This window comes from Ixodes scapularis, unplaced genomic scaffold (assembly GCF_016920785.2).
Source record: "Ixodes scapularis isolate PalLabHiFi unplaced genomic scaffold, ASM1692078v2 PGA_scaffold3__209_contigs__length_174095766, whole genome shotgun sequence".
Classification (NCBI taxonomy): domain Eukaryota; kingdom Metazoa; phylum Arthropoda; class Arachnida; order Ixodida; family Ixodidae; genus Ixodes; species Ixodes scapularis.
The window spans coordinates 4,858,717-4,874,523 of record NW_024609868.1 but is presented as its reverse complement, the minus strand read 5'-3'; the positions used below and the strand labels follow the sequence as shown (position 1 = coordinate 4,874,523).

The 15,807-nt window shown below is 54.5% G+C and overlaps 1 protein-coding gene across 2 annotated transcripts in view; it reads right to left on the bottom strand.

Annotated features, from left to right (window-relative positions):
- LOC8043175 (AP2-associated protein kinase 1) overlaps positions 1–15,807 on the bottom strand; it is a 54,012-nt gene that overhangs the window by 8,729 nt on the left and 29,476 nt on the right. For both annotated transcript variants that reach the window (XM_029985053.3, XM_029985054.3), the window contains 4 exons: positions 14,109–14,451; positions 3,155–3,304; positions 2,174–2,355; positions 1,771–1,860 (listed from right to left, as the gene is read on the bottom strand). In XM_029985053.3, the coding sequence (XP_029840913.2) occupies positions 1,771–1,860; positions 2,174–2,355; positions 3,155–3,304; positions 14,109–14,451 (765 nt within the window). The remainder of the gene's footprint in view (positions 1–1,770; positions 1,861–2,173; positions 2,356–3,154; positions 3,305–14,108; positions 14,452–15,807) is intronic.

Sequence of the window (15,807 nt, the reverse complement as noted above, 5' to 3'; positions counted from 1 at the left end):
TAAGGCCAAGTACCCAAGAATGCCTTTGACACAATTTATAGCTTCCTATACTCCGTTTCATACATAGCGTTACATACAATGCAGTCAAGGCTAGCGCACCGGTTTGCACTGCCGACTGCCTACGTTCGCCCCATAAAATAGTGCTGCCCCAGCAAAAAAAAAAAAAAGTCGTAAAATGTGCATTTTTGGAGCTAGTAACTGATAGTGGCGTTATGATTTCGACAAAACACCGATTTTTTTTTTTTTTTTTTTTTTCAATAAAAAGGAAAAGATAATGTAAACTACTCTGAAGTCCAAATTGTTTTCCGTTTTCGTCCGTGCCGCAGTCGCTTCGGGTTTTCGGGTTGTGCGGCTTCCCCTGCGCCCTGCCTCGCCGGTTTTGAGAAGATGGCGTCTTACGCAGGAAGCTTTCCTCTCCTGTTCAGATATTTTCGGAGATTCGTTGTGTGAAGATCTCGAAAAAATGCAAGCAGGTGATCCCCAATGTGTACGCGAGTGCAAGAACGCGTTTCCCGGAGACGTCGGTCCGTGAAGTCCTGGAGACGGTCAGTAATGACCCCGGAGTGTCTGGCAAGGTGGCGTCCCCGAAGCGAGGACCTCGCAACGTGAAAGTTTTGAGCATGCGAACCGTGATGTAAACTTCCCCTTGTTATTTTCGGTGTTAAAATCGGCCTTGTGGCTTCAAAGTGAAACAAGCCTCAAGAAGGAACCGTGTCGGTGATGAATCGTGCCTACGGCTTCGTCTTGATCGGCTAAGCGGACGATGCCCGTGGTTGCATTCCGAAGCGTCTAGGTTCATTTGCCTGCGGGACCTTAACCTCGGTCGGCTCCGTCTGCCTGAGGCACCTTAACCTTGGTCGGCTAAGTGGACGACGCACATGCCTGTGCCTGTATTCCGAGGCCTCTGCTTTCCTCGGAAAAGGAAGCAACACTTGATCCTGATCTCGAGTGCCGTGTGTTGTGTACGCGTCTATTGTGAATTACTCCCGGTTCATGGGAACGCCGCAGCAGCGCAACGAGATACTGCCGTCTGGATGACTTCCATACACCGGCGAGTATTTGGACTCTGAAGGAAACTTCCATGAAGTCCCATCACGCGAGGGAATGCCAAGCCGTCTGACCAATGGCAGTGCGGTCCCGTAATCCCAGTATTCGTTGTACAAAGGACCGTCCACCGCACTCTCAAGGTACTCTCCGATTTTCACGCTGCCATGTAAATAAACGGCTTTAAATAAAGACGCCCTGGATCTCGACCGTTCTTCCGTTTTGACGAGGCCGGCACGGGGTTCAAACGGGACACCAGCCCCTAGTCTACCCCCTTATAAATAAAAAGCAACAAGAAAATAGGAATTGAAATATACACTTCCGCAATGCGCACAATTTTGCACAAAAATATGTCGAGAAAAAAAACAACAAAAAAAACCTTTGCACCCGAAGTGGATTTGAACCACCGCCACCGAGACGTCGGTATCGCCAGACAGCGAGGCGCTGCGCCAGAGCAGTGCCTTGTACCGCTCGTCCACGAAACGCGCAGAGTAACACATTTTTTTGTGTTTTTTCATGCGCACTACTTCAGTACCTTTCCCAGCGTTGCACGCTATGTTTGAAACGGAGTATAGGTACAGACTCTGATTCCTTTGGTATATTCTATGGCGGCTGAAACGCTCGTGTGACGCCACATTTAGCGTGCACATTGGGACGGTCGCCGGCACGCACGCACGCTCAGACATGAGAGCTGGCATAACATAGCGTGAGGGAGGGGCACCTCACCGGATCGGCTGAAGGGCGCTGCGCCAAAGGGGTCCACCAGGTCTCCGCTGCTCATGACTAGACTCTCGCGACTCTTCACATTGGAGATGCCTGGCAGGAGAGAGCACGCATAAAGGCGGCTTACATGACAGCCGCCACACTCCCGAAGAATGCGCCGAGTACGTGAATGAGAGCACGCCAATGAGAGCACGTCACAACGGGTGCAGCCATCTACGGGCACGAGTGCCTCGGTGTGTGACACGCTGTCAATTCCATCAGCGTTACGGTGGCCTCAGGAAGGATAAAGCCCAAATCAACGGCACACATATCTCGGAGGTTTTTAGTTTTCCAGGCGACGCAATACGGTGCCACACCGGCTTTGGTCGACAGGAAATTCTCGGCAGGGAGGAATGTGGCCACTCACTGCTCTGGGAGCCCCGGCGTATCTTGTCAAACTCCTGTCCAAACAGGTGGTCCTCCACCATCCGGTCGTCCGCAAATGGGTTCCAATGCTGCGAGGGGTTGTCCGCGGAGGCTGGGGATGGGACCCGGCCCTGGGACACCTCGAAGGGGGCCAGGAACTGAGACGTCTCCTGCACAAAGGGCCTGGCCCGACAAGCCCGGAGGTTGCACAGAGTCGCCCCACTTGGACGGTCGTCCCCTTGGAAGGGGCAAGTGGCGGTGTGCAGCGTACAAGCAGTTGATCTAAAGGCTGGATAGCACACTTGCATCTGCATATGACCAAATGTCTTTAAAACCTCTTAATTAGGACGAGAGAACACCCTGGCACCATTCGTTGGGTAGCCGTGGAACCATAAAGCTAGGAAGCTTCTGGAGACCAAACGATGACCAAAACCGAGACGCCATTGAACGAAAAAAAGGGCCGACTTGATGCTAACAGCTGCTTTGGTCATTCTCCCAAGATTGACCAAAGCAGCTGTTGGCACCATGTTGACTCTCGATTCGTCGAATGGCGTCTCTTGGTTTTGGCCATCGTTGAGGACATGCCCCTCCACAGCGTCATGTCGTCTCCAAAAGCTTCCTACCTCCATGCGTGGAACACGTGCAGCTACTGTATACAGAGGAGGCAAACAAAAAATGGCCAAACTTCCGGGGGGAGAAGTATGTTACTTCCAGTTGGCTATTGTTTTTGCTTGTTTTTGAGGACCCTCAGTGAGTAGCGCATACTTTAAAAGTTTCACTGCCGAGGACTAACTGCAGTACTTCACGAAATTTACTTCTACGGAATCGGCATGCCTTCCCGATACCTCAGTTAAAAGAAAGACCGAACTTGTTCCTTGAAGACATTAGAAATCTGCCGAAGGTGTCATGGGCGCATCTTTGGGACTACCTATTCAACTAGCCTGCTCGTGGGTGCACAAAAAGAGGAACGGGAGCCACTTACTTGACAAAGGCGGAGGTGTCGCTAACGTTGCGCCGGTGGTGGCTGCGCTGGCTGGGAGTAGGCGAAGAGGGGGGTGTCGGCCCCAAGGACTCCGCCAAACCTGGCGCACCGCCACCTACGTCTGGGGGCACCACCAGGCCCACTGCAAACCTGCGTCGTCCAAAACCAGATGGCTAGAAGCAGCACGTGCACCCTGCCCCAGACGTCCCTCAATACGTCAAATACGACGGAGATCGACCCGTGGGCGGGCACCCGTTTCGACGGCGCAGGTTGGAGCCACGACGATTACTTCCAAGGAGGAGGCTGGGTTACATCAACTGATGCTGAAATACAGCTGAACCTGACTAAGCTACATTCTAATCAATCTTAAAATGTATTACCGACTCGGTTCCAAATGAAAAAAGACACTGGCACAGTTGCGTCTCGATTCGGCACTCGAAGCGCCGAAAACGAGTAGCACCGATGACGAGATCCAATCATAACCATTATGTGCACTTGTCAACACAACTTTCGTACCAAACTGCAAACAAACCAAGTTCAAGCAAAAAGTTATAAGAAGACATACAGCGGGTTAGTTACAGATAATTCATTCTAGCTTAAAGCCCGACCTAAGAATCATCACCAGGCAGGAAGAAAAGTACTTCAGAGTTTCCTTTTAGGGGCGAAGCTCCTTAGGGGCTAGCCATGTCCGTTTGATGTCAGGCGTCGGGGGCTCGTGGTCCTGCTTGTGAGCTCACGCGCTCACAAGCATGTGAGCACGTGCTCCCGTGCTCGTGTAGGGCACAAAAAAAAAAAAGAACAACCGCATCTCCACATGGTGAATGATGTTGATTGGGGCGAAGCTCTGGTGGTGCTTGTCTGCGCAGACGGTGAGCCGCAGCATGCCGAGCCCTTCTTTCGTTTTCATCCATGTCAGTAAAAGAATGTGTGGTATGGAACGTGGTTATATATTCATTTGAGCATTTGACCGCAGCGCAACATCTATGAAAACGAACGAAAGGCTCGGCATGCTGCAGCTCAGCGTCTACGCAACAAGCCCCACCAGAGCTTTGCCCTGTAGGAATTCGCGTACCGCCGCCGATTCGCCGTTTCCCACGTGGTCCGTCAACAACCCGAGTCCAGCCTGGTTCTTTCACGGGAGCGGGATTCCGCTCCCAGTTTATTGGTACAAAAACACCCAACGCTACAAAACACTCAATCTAAAATACAAATACAAGTTACATTACACCAATATTTACAACCGCACGTTAAGCCCAACGCTAAACACAAAGTAGGCCTTAGGCCTCGCGTCCCGCGATATTCTAGATCCGGTCGCCACCCACTTGCCTGCCTGCGTCTCGGTCTCGTCCGGAGTTCTTAGAGGCCTCTCGCCCCCTGCCCCACCGAGTATATATCTCGATGGGCGAGGAGGTTTCTCCTCGCCTGCCACGGGGGCGCCTGCAGCGCCCTCCAGTGGCTAGGAGAGAAAGCGGCGCGTCGGGAGCCGAATTCGAGATCCCGATCGACCCCGCGGCAACACGACCATGTGATCGTGTCGCGGCCAAGATTGGCCGAATGGTTTGATGGGCGCCCTCGTGAATTCACGGTGCGCCATACTCCCCTCTCCTAAAAATCGAAGTACGCCGGAATTCAGACGTACGGCTAGGCTGCTGGGAACACCGTCGCTTGGTTTGGCCTGGAGACCCCCCCACACGCACACACACACCGCTGGTCCCATGGGTCGTCCTCACTGAGGTCCATCAGTTCGCCCGAGACCTGGGGTGCGCGGCCACCGCACACCTCACAGTAGACTTTGTCGACTTCGGCTTGGCGGCAACCTCCGGGGCAACTGGGTCCTTGAGCAGTGTGCCTGGCCACCATGAGACTGGCCCCCCCATGGAGTGGTGCACTGGAGAGGGACTGTGGTTGCGACCCAGCTGCGACCGCCCTCCCGGAACGATGCGGGGCTGGAAGTCCAGTGTCAATGAGAACTGCACACCGGCGTCCTGCGTGGCGTCGCGGACGTCCCACAAGGCTCCCCAAGCTGTGGTTCCTGCCGGGGAATACACTGCCAGAAGACGAGGAGTTCAGCCCAAGCTGGTGTGCGTCCAAACGGCGACTCATCCTCTCATCGTCTCCCAGGAGAGGATCACACCGAGCCGCGTCTCGAGGCAGCAGCCGCAGGGCCGATGACGCATAAGCTGGGAGAAGTCCAAGGCGCGCGCCCAGCGAGGGAGCAGTACCCCAACACCAACAGCAACGCCGCACAAACAAAAAAAAAAGAAAAACATTCCACAGCAAAAACAAGAAACAAAAACTAACACTGAGGGTTCCGAGACATCCCTCCCCCACCCACAAAGAAAAACAAGAACACAATGCCGGGAACGCCGATTTCGGATCGTTCCCCCCTCTTCTTCCCTTTCCCGGGCCACGCACTCTACGAGGTTCCGATCCCATCGGGTTGCCTCCGGCTACGCGTGTTGTAGCTGTGCCGCGGTGGTCCCAGGAACTCCTGAGATCGTTGGTGCCCGCGAATGCCCCTTTGCGGCCGCTTGACCGGCTCATCCCCTTCTCTGGGGAAAAAGGGTTTCAGTTCGCCGATGTGAACTGTCCCGCGGACGAGATCAGAATTCTGGTCCCTCAGCGTGTATGTCAGTCGAGACTTCTTGGAATCGATGACAAAGGGGCCAACCCACTTGGGGGCCAACGCCGCCGAGAAGAACTTAGTCGCATCGCTCTGCACGTGACTTCGCCGCAGAACGGTGTCGCCCACCTCGAACTGCGCATCGCGGTGCGCTTTGTCATAGGTGTTCTTCTGCTCCGCCCGCGCGCGAGCCCTGTTTCCGCGGGCGGCGTCCAGCGCCCGCGACAGTCGCTCTCTTGTGCGCGTCGCGAAATCCTCGTGCGAGGGCACCGCTCTGGCCGCGCTCTGTCGCGGGCGAAGAACCGCGTCGGTCGGCGTAGAGAGTTCTCTGCCGAAGTTCAAAAGCGCAGGCGTGAACCCAGTGCTGCGGTTGAGATTGGACCGCAATGCAAACGAAATCGAATCCAAGTGCAGATCCCAGTCCCGCTGCTTACGAGCATACGCCCCGAGCAGCGGCTTGATGTCGCGGTTCCGCCGCTCGGTCACATTTGCTTGGGGATGGTAACACGAAGTCTTACAATGCTTAATCCCGAGGGCCTGGCAGGTTGCCGCGAAGACTTTCGAGCAAAATATCGAGGCGTTGTCACTCACCAGTCTCTCGGGGAACCCGTAGCGACACCAGACCTCGGACAGCCTGCTCAGGACTCCCTTGGCTGTCACCTTCCGCATTGGAAACATCTCGACGAATCCGGTGAAGTGGCAGGTCACTACCAACACATGTTGATAGCCTCCGCTGGACCGCGGCAGGGGCCCCATCAAGTCGCAGGCCGCGATCTCCCATGGCCGCGTACTCACGATGGGCTCGAGCAGGCCGGGTGGTCTGCCCCCCCTGGGCTTGCGCTCTTGGCACACTGCGCAGCTCCGGACATACCGGCACAGCTGCCCCTTCATACCCGGCCAGGTAGCGAAACGGCGCAGCTTATGCCACGACTTCGGTGCACTGCCGTGACCGTCCGCATCGTGGTAGTGACGCAGCGCTGCTACTCTGAGATCGCGGGGAATCACGGTCTTGAACGACTCACTTGAATCGCTCTCTTCCGGGAAGTAGCGCAGCAGGACGCCGTCCCCATCGATGAGGTAATGCTCCAGCTCACCTGCTTCAATGTCTGACTCCTGGGCGGTGGCACTTGGCCCTCTCGGTGTTCCGGAGTGCCGCAGCGTCTTTCCGCCTGTCTGGTCAGGATCCATCTCTTGCCTGAGCCGGTCGAAGATAGCGCGACAAAAAGAATCGCGCTGCTGCGCTTCGAACAGTTCCGTTCGGTTGAACGCCGGTCCCAGTGAGGTAATCGCCTCAGCCAGCTGCGCGACGCCGCCACAGCGGCGAGCGGAGCTCGAGGCGGGATTTCCCGTCTCCCGGGGGAGTGCCCCGCCTCCGCAGTCTGCTGTCTCGCGCGGTGGGGGATCCACGGGTGCGCGGGAGAGCGCGTCGGCCACCACATTTGTCGTGCCCTTCCGGTACCGAATTCGGTACTCGTACTTCTGCAGTGTCAAGGCCCAGCGCGCCAGTCTTCCGGCGGGTTCCTTGATTCGGGAGAGCCACGCGAGGGCCATATGGTCCGTCTCGATCGTGAATTCCGTCCCCTCGACATAATGATCGAACTTCTTAAGGGCAAAAATGATGGCGAGGCATTCGCGCTCACTCACCGTGTAGTTCTTGTCTGCCGGGTTCAGCGCCCGGCTGGCAAATGCCACCGGGCGGATCTCTCCCTCGGTCTCCTGCAAGAGCACCGCGCCGAGTCCCTGGTAGCTGGCGTCCGTCTGGATCGTGAAGGGCCTATTCAGGTCTGGCAGTTTGAGGGATGCTGTACGCGCCAAGGCCTCGGTCAGCTGGAGGAATGCCTCCTCCTGCGGCGCCTCCCAGCTCCAGGGAGCCGCTTTCCTCAGCAATTGCGTGAGGGGTGCCTGCATGGCTGCGCAGTTCGGGATGTAGGCTCGGTAGTATCCTATCATGCCGAGAAAACGGCGCACTCCCCCGACATCGGTAGGGACTGGGAACTCCAAGATCGCCCGCAACTTGTCCGCGTCGGGGGAAACTTTTCCTCTCTCGATCCGGAATCCCAACAAGCTGATCTCAGAAGCTCCAATTTGGGCTTTAGTCGGGTTAAGTGTGAGGCCGGCGATCCGCAGTTTGCGCAACACGTCCTCGAGGTGACGAAGGTGGTCCTCGAAAGTTTCCGAGTACACAATGATGTCGTCCAGGTACGCGAGCGCGTGCTGCCACTTGGCATCTCCGAGCACCCCGTCGATCAACCGCTGAAATGTCATCGGTGCACCTGTTAATCCGAACGGCATCCGAGTGAACTCGAACAAGCCTCGGTGACACACGAATGCAGTTTTGCTTTCGTCGCCCGGGCTCATCTCCACTTGGAGGTAGCCTTTGCTTGCGTCGAGGGTAGTGAAATACTTCGCCTTCCCCAGATTCGAGATGATTTCTTCGATGCTCGGAAATGGATACGCATCTTTTACGGTCACCGCGTTCAAGCGCCGATAATCGACGCAGAGTCTCGATGTTCCGTTCTTCTTGGGCACCAAAACCACCGGGAATCCCCAGGGGCCTGATGACCGGCGAATGATTCCCGACTTCAGGAGCTCATCGACTGCGGCATCTATCGCTTTTCGCTTCGCCAGGCTCACAGGACGCGGATTGGACTTCCAAGGGCGTGCGTCCCCAGTTTCAATGCGATGTTGCACCTGCTTAGTGCAGCCCGGCTGTTCGGTGAACATTTCGTCAAAGTTGTGCAGCAAAGCCGCCAACCTCTCTCGCTCTGGTCGAGACAGTCCATCGGCATTGGCCAACGGGTGGCCCATTCCGTCGCAGTGCTCGGCGGAGCTCGGAGTTGGGTGACTCATGGCGTCGTCGCGGTCGGTTCTTTCCTGTTCTGTCGCTTTTCCCAGCGCTGCCGCCATGGCCCCCATGGAGTGCTCTCGGAAACTTGAAAGGGGTGCATGTGCCCCCTCTCGGTACCCGCCACTTGCCACGTCAATGATGATGCCGGTGTGGGCCAGGAAATCCCGTCCCAGAATGATGGGCACTGTCAGCCCGGCCAAATGGACGAACCGCTGTCTCTGCGCCCGTTGATTCCAACGTACCACGAGGCGCACTGCTCCCCTCGAGGTCGTCGACCCACAAGCCAACTGGAAAGTGGTCTCCCCATGCCTCACCCGAACGGACTTCTGTTGGAGATGCCTGAGGACCTCGTCCCCAATTAGCGACGCACTAGCCCCGCTATCCAGAAGAGCTGCGAACTCCTTTCCCGCCACCGTCAGGGAAATAAATGGGGCCGCGGTGCTTGTCACTGTTCCGACTCGATACGCCGTCGGCACGCACACAGTCGATGGGGTGTCGGGGACCCGCTCGTTGGTCTGTTTCGCCGCCGATAACTTTATCGGCGGCCTCCTCCGTTTCCCGGTATCTCCCTTGTGCAGTCGCGCCTATAGTGCCCGATTTCGTGGCACCGAAAGCAGCGGCCTCGCCAACCTGGGATAGGACTCTCCCCAGTGGGACGTGCGATGCGCTCACCCCTTTGTGGCAGCGGGTCGGCGGCAGACTGCTCCTGGGCTGCGGCGATCCGTGGTGCGCCGGTCGGCCGGAATTCCGCCGCGTGGACGGCCGCGCTCCCTCCTCGGCGTGATCCTGGCTCCAAGGCGTCATCTGTGAGCTCCCAGGGATTCCCGCTCGGCTCCCCGCTGGCCGCCGCCATTGCGGCTTCCCCCCGTCGACACCCACGTGGCACCGGCCCGTGCCACGCGCATCGGGGTTCGAGCGTGTCGATTGGTGCTGGGGGAAGGTGGTACCTGCGCTCCGCCAGTATGTCGGCCTGAACCTTGCGTGCCTCCTGTGCGAGCTCACTCAGACTTCCGAATGGGCGCCCACGCAGATACCGCGAAAAGGTGGGATGCGCCTGCCTCACCACCCGCTCGACCTGCTCCTGGTTCGTAGCATTCGGATCGGCGATCTGCAGGAGTTCCTGCATTGCCCGCAGGTACTCAGCAAAGGGCTCAGCGGGAGCCTGCGTTCTTTCCTCCAGTTCCCTGCGCATTCTTGGCAGGTAGTCTGCCGGCAAGAACTCTTGCCGGAAGAGGGCCGTGAACTCGTCGAGTGTTCCGGCTGACTCGCCCACAAGGCGATGCCACCTGGCTGCTGGGCCTACAAGAGCCACCGGCAGAACCCTGCCTAGCGTCTCCGTCTCCGTCAGGCCGGTAGCCTTCCGATATCGCTGGATTTCCAGCAAGAAGTCGGTCGCGCTCAGAGCTCGATCGCTGTGTCCGCTGTACTCCGGCACCGGAATGCGGATGAGGGTTTTTGGCGGTGGCGTTTGCCTCTGCATGCTCTGTAAGGCCTGAGCGAACGCCGCAACCAACGCCGTGGATTCACGGGACATCTCCGTGCTTTGCGGCATAGACACTACTGGCGATACCGTCGGCGTTTCCGGACTCCGCACTACGGTCATCTCCGCGGCGTTCCCCTCCGCCAACCCCGAGAGCCGTCGCTCTTTTTCCGCTTGTGTCGTCGCGACGTCAGCCAAAAACATTAAATCTGTTAGCGCGAAATTACCCGCGGTCATCCCGAACACTTGTTTGGACGTGCCTTTTCCAACTTCAAAGTGCCGCGGTATAGACCCGCAAACCAGGGGGACCGCCCCGCGTGAACTTTCACGCAGTGTCGTCGACGGACGTTGCGACCGTAATTACGGCTCGCCTGCCCCAACGTTGATGCGCCATTTGTAGGAATTCGCGTACCGCCGCCGATTCGCCGTTTCCCACGTGGTCCGTCAACAACCCGAGTCCAGCCTGGTTCTTTCACGGGAGCGGGATTCCGCTCCCAGTTTATTGGTACAAAAACACCCAACGCTACAAAACACTCAATCTAAAATACAAATACAAGTTACATTACACCAATATTTACAACCGCACGTTAAGCCCAACGCTAAACACAAAGTAGGCCTTAGGCCTCGCGTCCCGCGATATTCTAGATCCGGTCGCCACCCACTTGCCTGCCTGCGTCTCGGTCTCGTCCGGAGTTCTTAGAGGCCTCTCGCCCCCTGCCCCACCGAGTATATATCTCGATGGGCGAGGAGGTTTCTCCTCGCCTGCCACGGGGGCGCCTGCAGCGCCCTCCAGTGGCTAGGAGAGAAAGCGGCGCGTCGGGAGCCGAATTCGAGATCCCGATCGACCCCGCGGCAACACGACCATGTGATCGTGTCGCGGCCAAGATTGGCCGAATGGTTTGATGGGCGCCCTCGTGAATTCACGGTGCGCCATAGCCCCAATCAAAATCATTCACCACGTGGAGATGCGCTTGTTTTTTCTCCATTCCCTCTTGCACTCTTCTCTCCTCCTCTCCCCACAAGAGCGGGCCTCTGAGCTACTCCAGCACCTCCTAAAAGCTAAGGCCATAGCGCTCTTCTCGTGACGTTGCAATGGAAGGCCATTGGGGGCGCACAGTGAAGCGCCGAACCTGAGGGAAAGCGCGTAAACTGACCGTCGGTACAAAGCATTTTTAGTCACATAACTGTGTCTTATTAGCTGAAATGAAAACTGCACATAGCAACTAGGCTATAAAAATTTTATTACAAGGAAAAAATATTAAACTGTTAAATTGGTATGAAATGGCACGAAATATGCGCGTAAGACGTCTACAGAAAAATGCGATTGTTTTAAGTCCAAAACACTGAGTTGTGCAATTATTACTTTAGGAATGCATATTTTATACAAAATTACTTCGACAAAATGGCGAGACACACAGTGATTGGGCTCAAAATGGATCAAAGTAGAAATCAGGTAGAATTAGTGTAATGACATTATGGGATCGGCAAATCAGCTTGTGACGCTTGTATAGTCACTCAAAATAGCGAGCCGCTTCAATCCCATATCATATAATGAAAAGATATTAAATTTTCCGTGTGGCAAGGGTACTAAACTTACTGTTTACAATCAACTCATCCACTTCTCTATATGTGCTCAAGCTGCCTAAGAACAAAATATAATTTATTTTTTATTCAATAATACTATTACCTTAATACAGTTAAGATTCTATTATAAAAGATGTAAAGGCAATAAAATAACATAAGCATAAACAAACACATATGCACGAACAACACACATTCAATAATAATAGCACACAAGATTGTTATTCACATTAAAGGGATACTTCAACGAAATTTGAAATATTCCCGTCGTGTTCAAAAATAGGTTGAATATGATCCACAATATCCGTAAATGACAGTCGCACGTTTGTATTTTGATCCTGGTGGCTGTATTTTTCGTTATAACCGGCCCACTCTGGCAAGCGCTCGGAGAAGGCCCAGCTTAGAGCACGTGACATCCAACGCAATCGTGACGTAGGTCGTCTCAAGACGAGCAAAGCTACGGCGAGGCTGATGTCGAGAGGATGGCCTAGTCGTTCCAGCCACCAAAGCGACTGCTTTTGTACGAATTTTGAGTGACGGGTTAATCTTCTATAATCTTCTAGGGGGACAATAGCGACTTCTGCGACACACAAAAGGGATTCTCGGGAAGAGGGGAGTTCCTCCTTCCCCCCTTCTCTCGTCGTAGTCGGAGAGGAGACAACCTCCGTCACTAGCTGTCAAGGTTCCTAGACGAGCATTACAAACGAGGCGTTAGCGACATCCACCAGGTGCTCTTTGCTAATAGTTTAATTCGTTTTAAAATTCCTTTTCGAGACTTTTTTAACAAGATATTGGTATGTTCCATGTGATACTGAACACATATAGACCAAAAAATGAGCGCCGAAATTTCGTTGTACTATCCCTTTAAAGTAAACACTTAAATGTTACCAGGCATATTTACAAAAATGTCAACGCAATTGCACACGGATTACGACGAAGCACGAAATTCCATTCCATTAAAGATTAAAGCAACCGACAGCAGCACTTTACTCACGTCCTACATGACCAACAAAGCCCGTGAATAAGCGAGTCTTGCGTGAATCGCATCTATACGTCCCGCAATATTCGTCACGAAAAAATGTTAACACAAACTCCAAGAACTCTTTCTCCCTATTGAGGGAGAGAGGACTATAGAAGATTGACCAGTGTCATCGTTGGCTAGTGACCACATGTATCACTCGCATTGTAGCAGGATCGCGAATCCAAGTAAATGCCGTAGTATCAAGAGAACACAAAAGAACCACACAAGAGCAGCGGCCAAAGCGTGGGAGGAAAAGCTTAACGTTGTCGACCCATCTCTTACTCGTGTGCGCTCCCTGCGGCAGTGACTGAATTTTTTTCACTTCCCTTGTCTTCTGAAATGTCTCGGCGTTCTTTCTCAGACAATCAGCAGCTCACACACAACGTAAATTTACTAGGGTCGGAGCCCGTATGAGGGAAGAAAACGCCTCTGCCGGAGCCGGTTCGTTCGAAAAATGTGGGGAGCTGCGGGACTGCGCTGTGGTCCCACGGTTACGGGATAATCATAAATATGAATTTGGTACTTTCAACCTTGGTAACACGTTGTAGATTATGTTTATATTATACATATAATAAATTATACGAGGCTGCGCTTTCAAAACATTCATTTAGCCAGATAAATGCGCACAAACAAACCACACGACCTGAGTAAGCAGACGACGTGGCTGGGGTAAAGAAAACCAGAGTGGCCGCCTTTTCTCGACGTAACCTACCTTCTCCGGTCGTTATGACGTCACGACTCAAAGCGCTACAGCCTTAGTTTCTAGGAAATGTTGGCTACTCCCAGCAGAAAGGAGGATGGCCTCCCTCTTTCTCAAATGGAAGGAGGAATTGAGGAAGAGTTCCTTTCTTTCTGGCTGCTCGTCGACCTAAGCATTTCGGTAACGAAACTGTAACCAATTAAGGGCTGTTCAAACAGGACACATTTTCTGAAGTCACAGCATTTGCTGTACTATAAGTGGAGGTTTTCCTCAAATTACAATCTGCTTTTGCACATTTCTTTTCGCCGGAGAGAAAGCTTCCTTCCGCTTGTGTCCTTGGACAGAAACTTGGAGCGTGCTCATCACGTATATCCGGACAACAACCCGCACTCTGCAGGCTGTTGTCAAGACCTTTGCCGTCGTTGTCCGTCCCCAGTCCACCAAAAACAAAAAAGGGGATGAGGTGACAGCGAGGAAGAAAGCCGCACTGTTTGCGGGGTAACGTCCAAACTGAAAACGGACACGAGCACCGCAACTTTCATGTTTCTTGAGGCAAGTGTACGCGTTTTCTGCCGGCAGTAGCTGTATCCTGTTTGGACAGCCGTCTATACAGAGACTCAAATGCCCGGTCGTACTTCGCAGCTCCAGACACAAATGGGCCAAACACACGGGGCAAGCGAGAGCCCATGCCCCTCACGCACCTGGCAGGCGGCATCGACGGAAGGGCCGAAATGCCCCCGGACGCCACCAGGGGCACGGGGGTCTCGTTGGTGGCCATCCCCAGAGAGGGCGCCACCGGCACCGCCCCGTTGTTGCCGGCCAGGCCGGCAAACCCCGGCGGCTCGACGTTGCAGTAGGGCACGAAGAAGGCCTCGAGGGACGTGGCGGCCATCTTGGAGCCGGGCTGGCTGGGTGTCACCACTGCCGAAGGGGGTGCCGAGGCAGACGCCTGCGGGGGCGGCGGCAGCAGCGCCCCACCTGCCGGCGCCCCCGGGCTTCGGAAGGGGACGCCGCTCCCCACGGGGCTCCGCAGGTTCTCGTAGTCTGTTGGGCGAGAGGGGCATGTGTCAGGGCCCAAAATTTAGTTTTACAGGTGTCGCGCTACTGAGGGCCTCTCAATAACATTTTGGAGATCCGAAACTCGAGTGCGGCTTGGTGTACACCCCAATCGCTAGCAACTTAAATATGCTTCAGAAGCATTGCGTTTCATGAAAAAACAAACCTACACTTTTCGGCGGCCATACAACATGCATAAACCCTCGGAACGGCTTAATGTCCTTAAAGGGCAACTCCGCTTCATTTTTGGTTTTGAAAAAACAATGCAGTCCTCTTCAGTATTGCCTAGGAAGACCACACGTGAAATGTTACGATGCAGTCCTGTCGAAATGTTTCTTAAATGGTCCGGCAAACTTTGCATCTCGCCAAGTTGCCGAAATCGGCCGACTTGAGCAGGCGAATTCAGGCGCAACCAACAGCGCAGTCAAGGCTACAGCATGGGCGGAGCCAACATTGAGCTAAACGTCATGATCATGGTCCCCTTTTGCTTGTTTTCACTTCTCCGGGCAAGCGTAGCGCATGACGTCAGCAATGTTGCCTCTCGGCGCTCAGCGGTGTCCACGTGATTGGTGTAACGCGCCTGCGCAGCGCATTCCTTGGGAGCCGTCCGGCCGCCCGCCGTGGTCCCGCCGTTACCGCCGTCTTCCGCGTCACAACCGCCGTCGTCGTCTCACCGATTGTGATTATTGTCTCTCGGAGTTTCGTCCACACTACGGACACCACGTACGCAGACTTATGCGGCAGTTGTGCAGACGTCGTCGAATGCCGTATACACCAAAACGTGGCGAAGAGTGCGGTGCAGACGACACTTGCGCCTGCCACACGCCCGCCCCAATCCCGCCCGTCGTTAACCGAGGATCACGTGACATCTCCTACCACGTGATGGCCATGTACTTGGCGACCCGAGGCCAATGTTGCCGGGCGGAGCCGAAGTTTCGGTTTCGATTTCCGCTCGTGTTTAAAATTAGATTTAAAGATCTATATAACATTTTTCGCGAAGCAAACGACGTAGTGTGTTTTACTAGAGCTTTTTAATTCGAAATCAATCATTATCCCTAAATCTTCGGAATTGAGCGGAGTTGCCCTTTGAAGCAGTCTTTTTCCTTTTTTTTTTTTTGAGTTATCACATTGGTTACTAGAAGCCCCTACAAGCGTCCTTGTCTACAGATTGGTTAACATGCCAGTGTCACAATTCTATAAACAGCACACACTCCACACACAGCTCCTCCCTCGGATGCTACAAACACAGCACAAGAAAGATGGCGGAGAGTTCTGGCCTACGCCAAGTGATTGCCCGACCGGTCGAGGGCTAAACGTCCCGCTTCCGCCCACCGGTGATCCGTC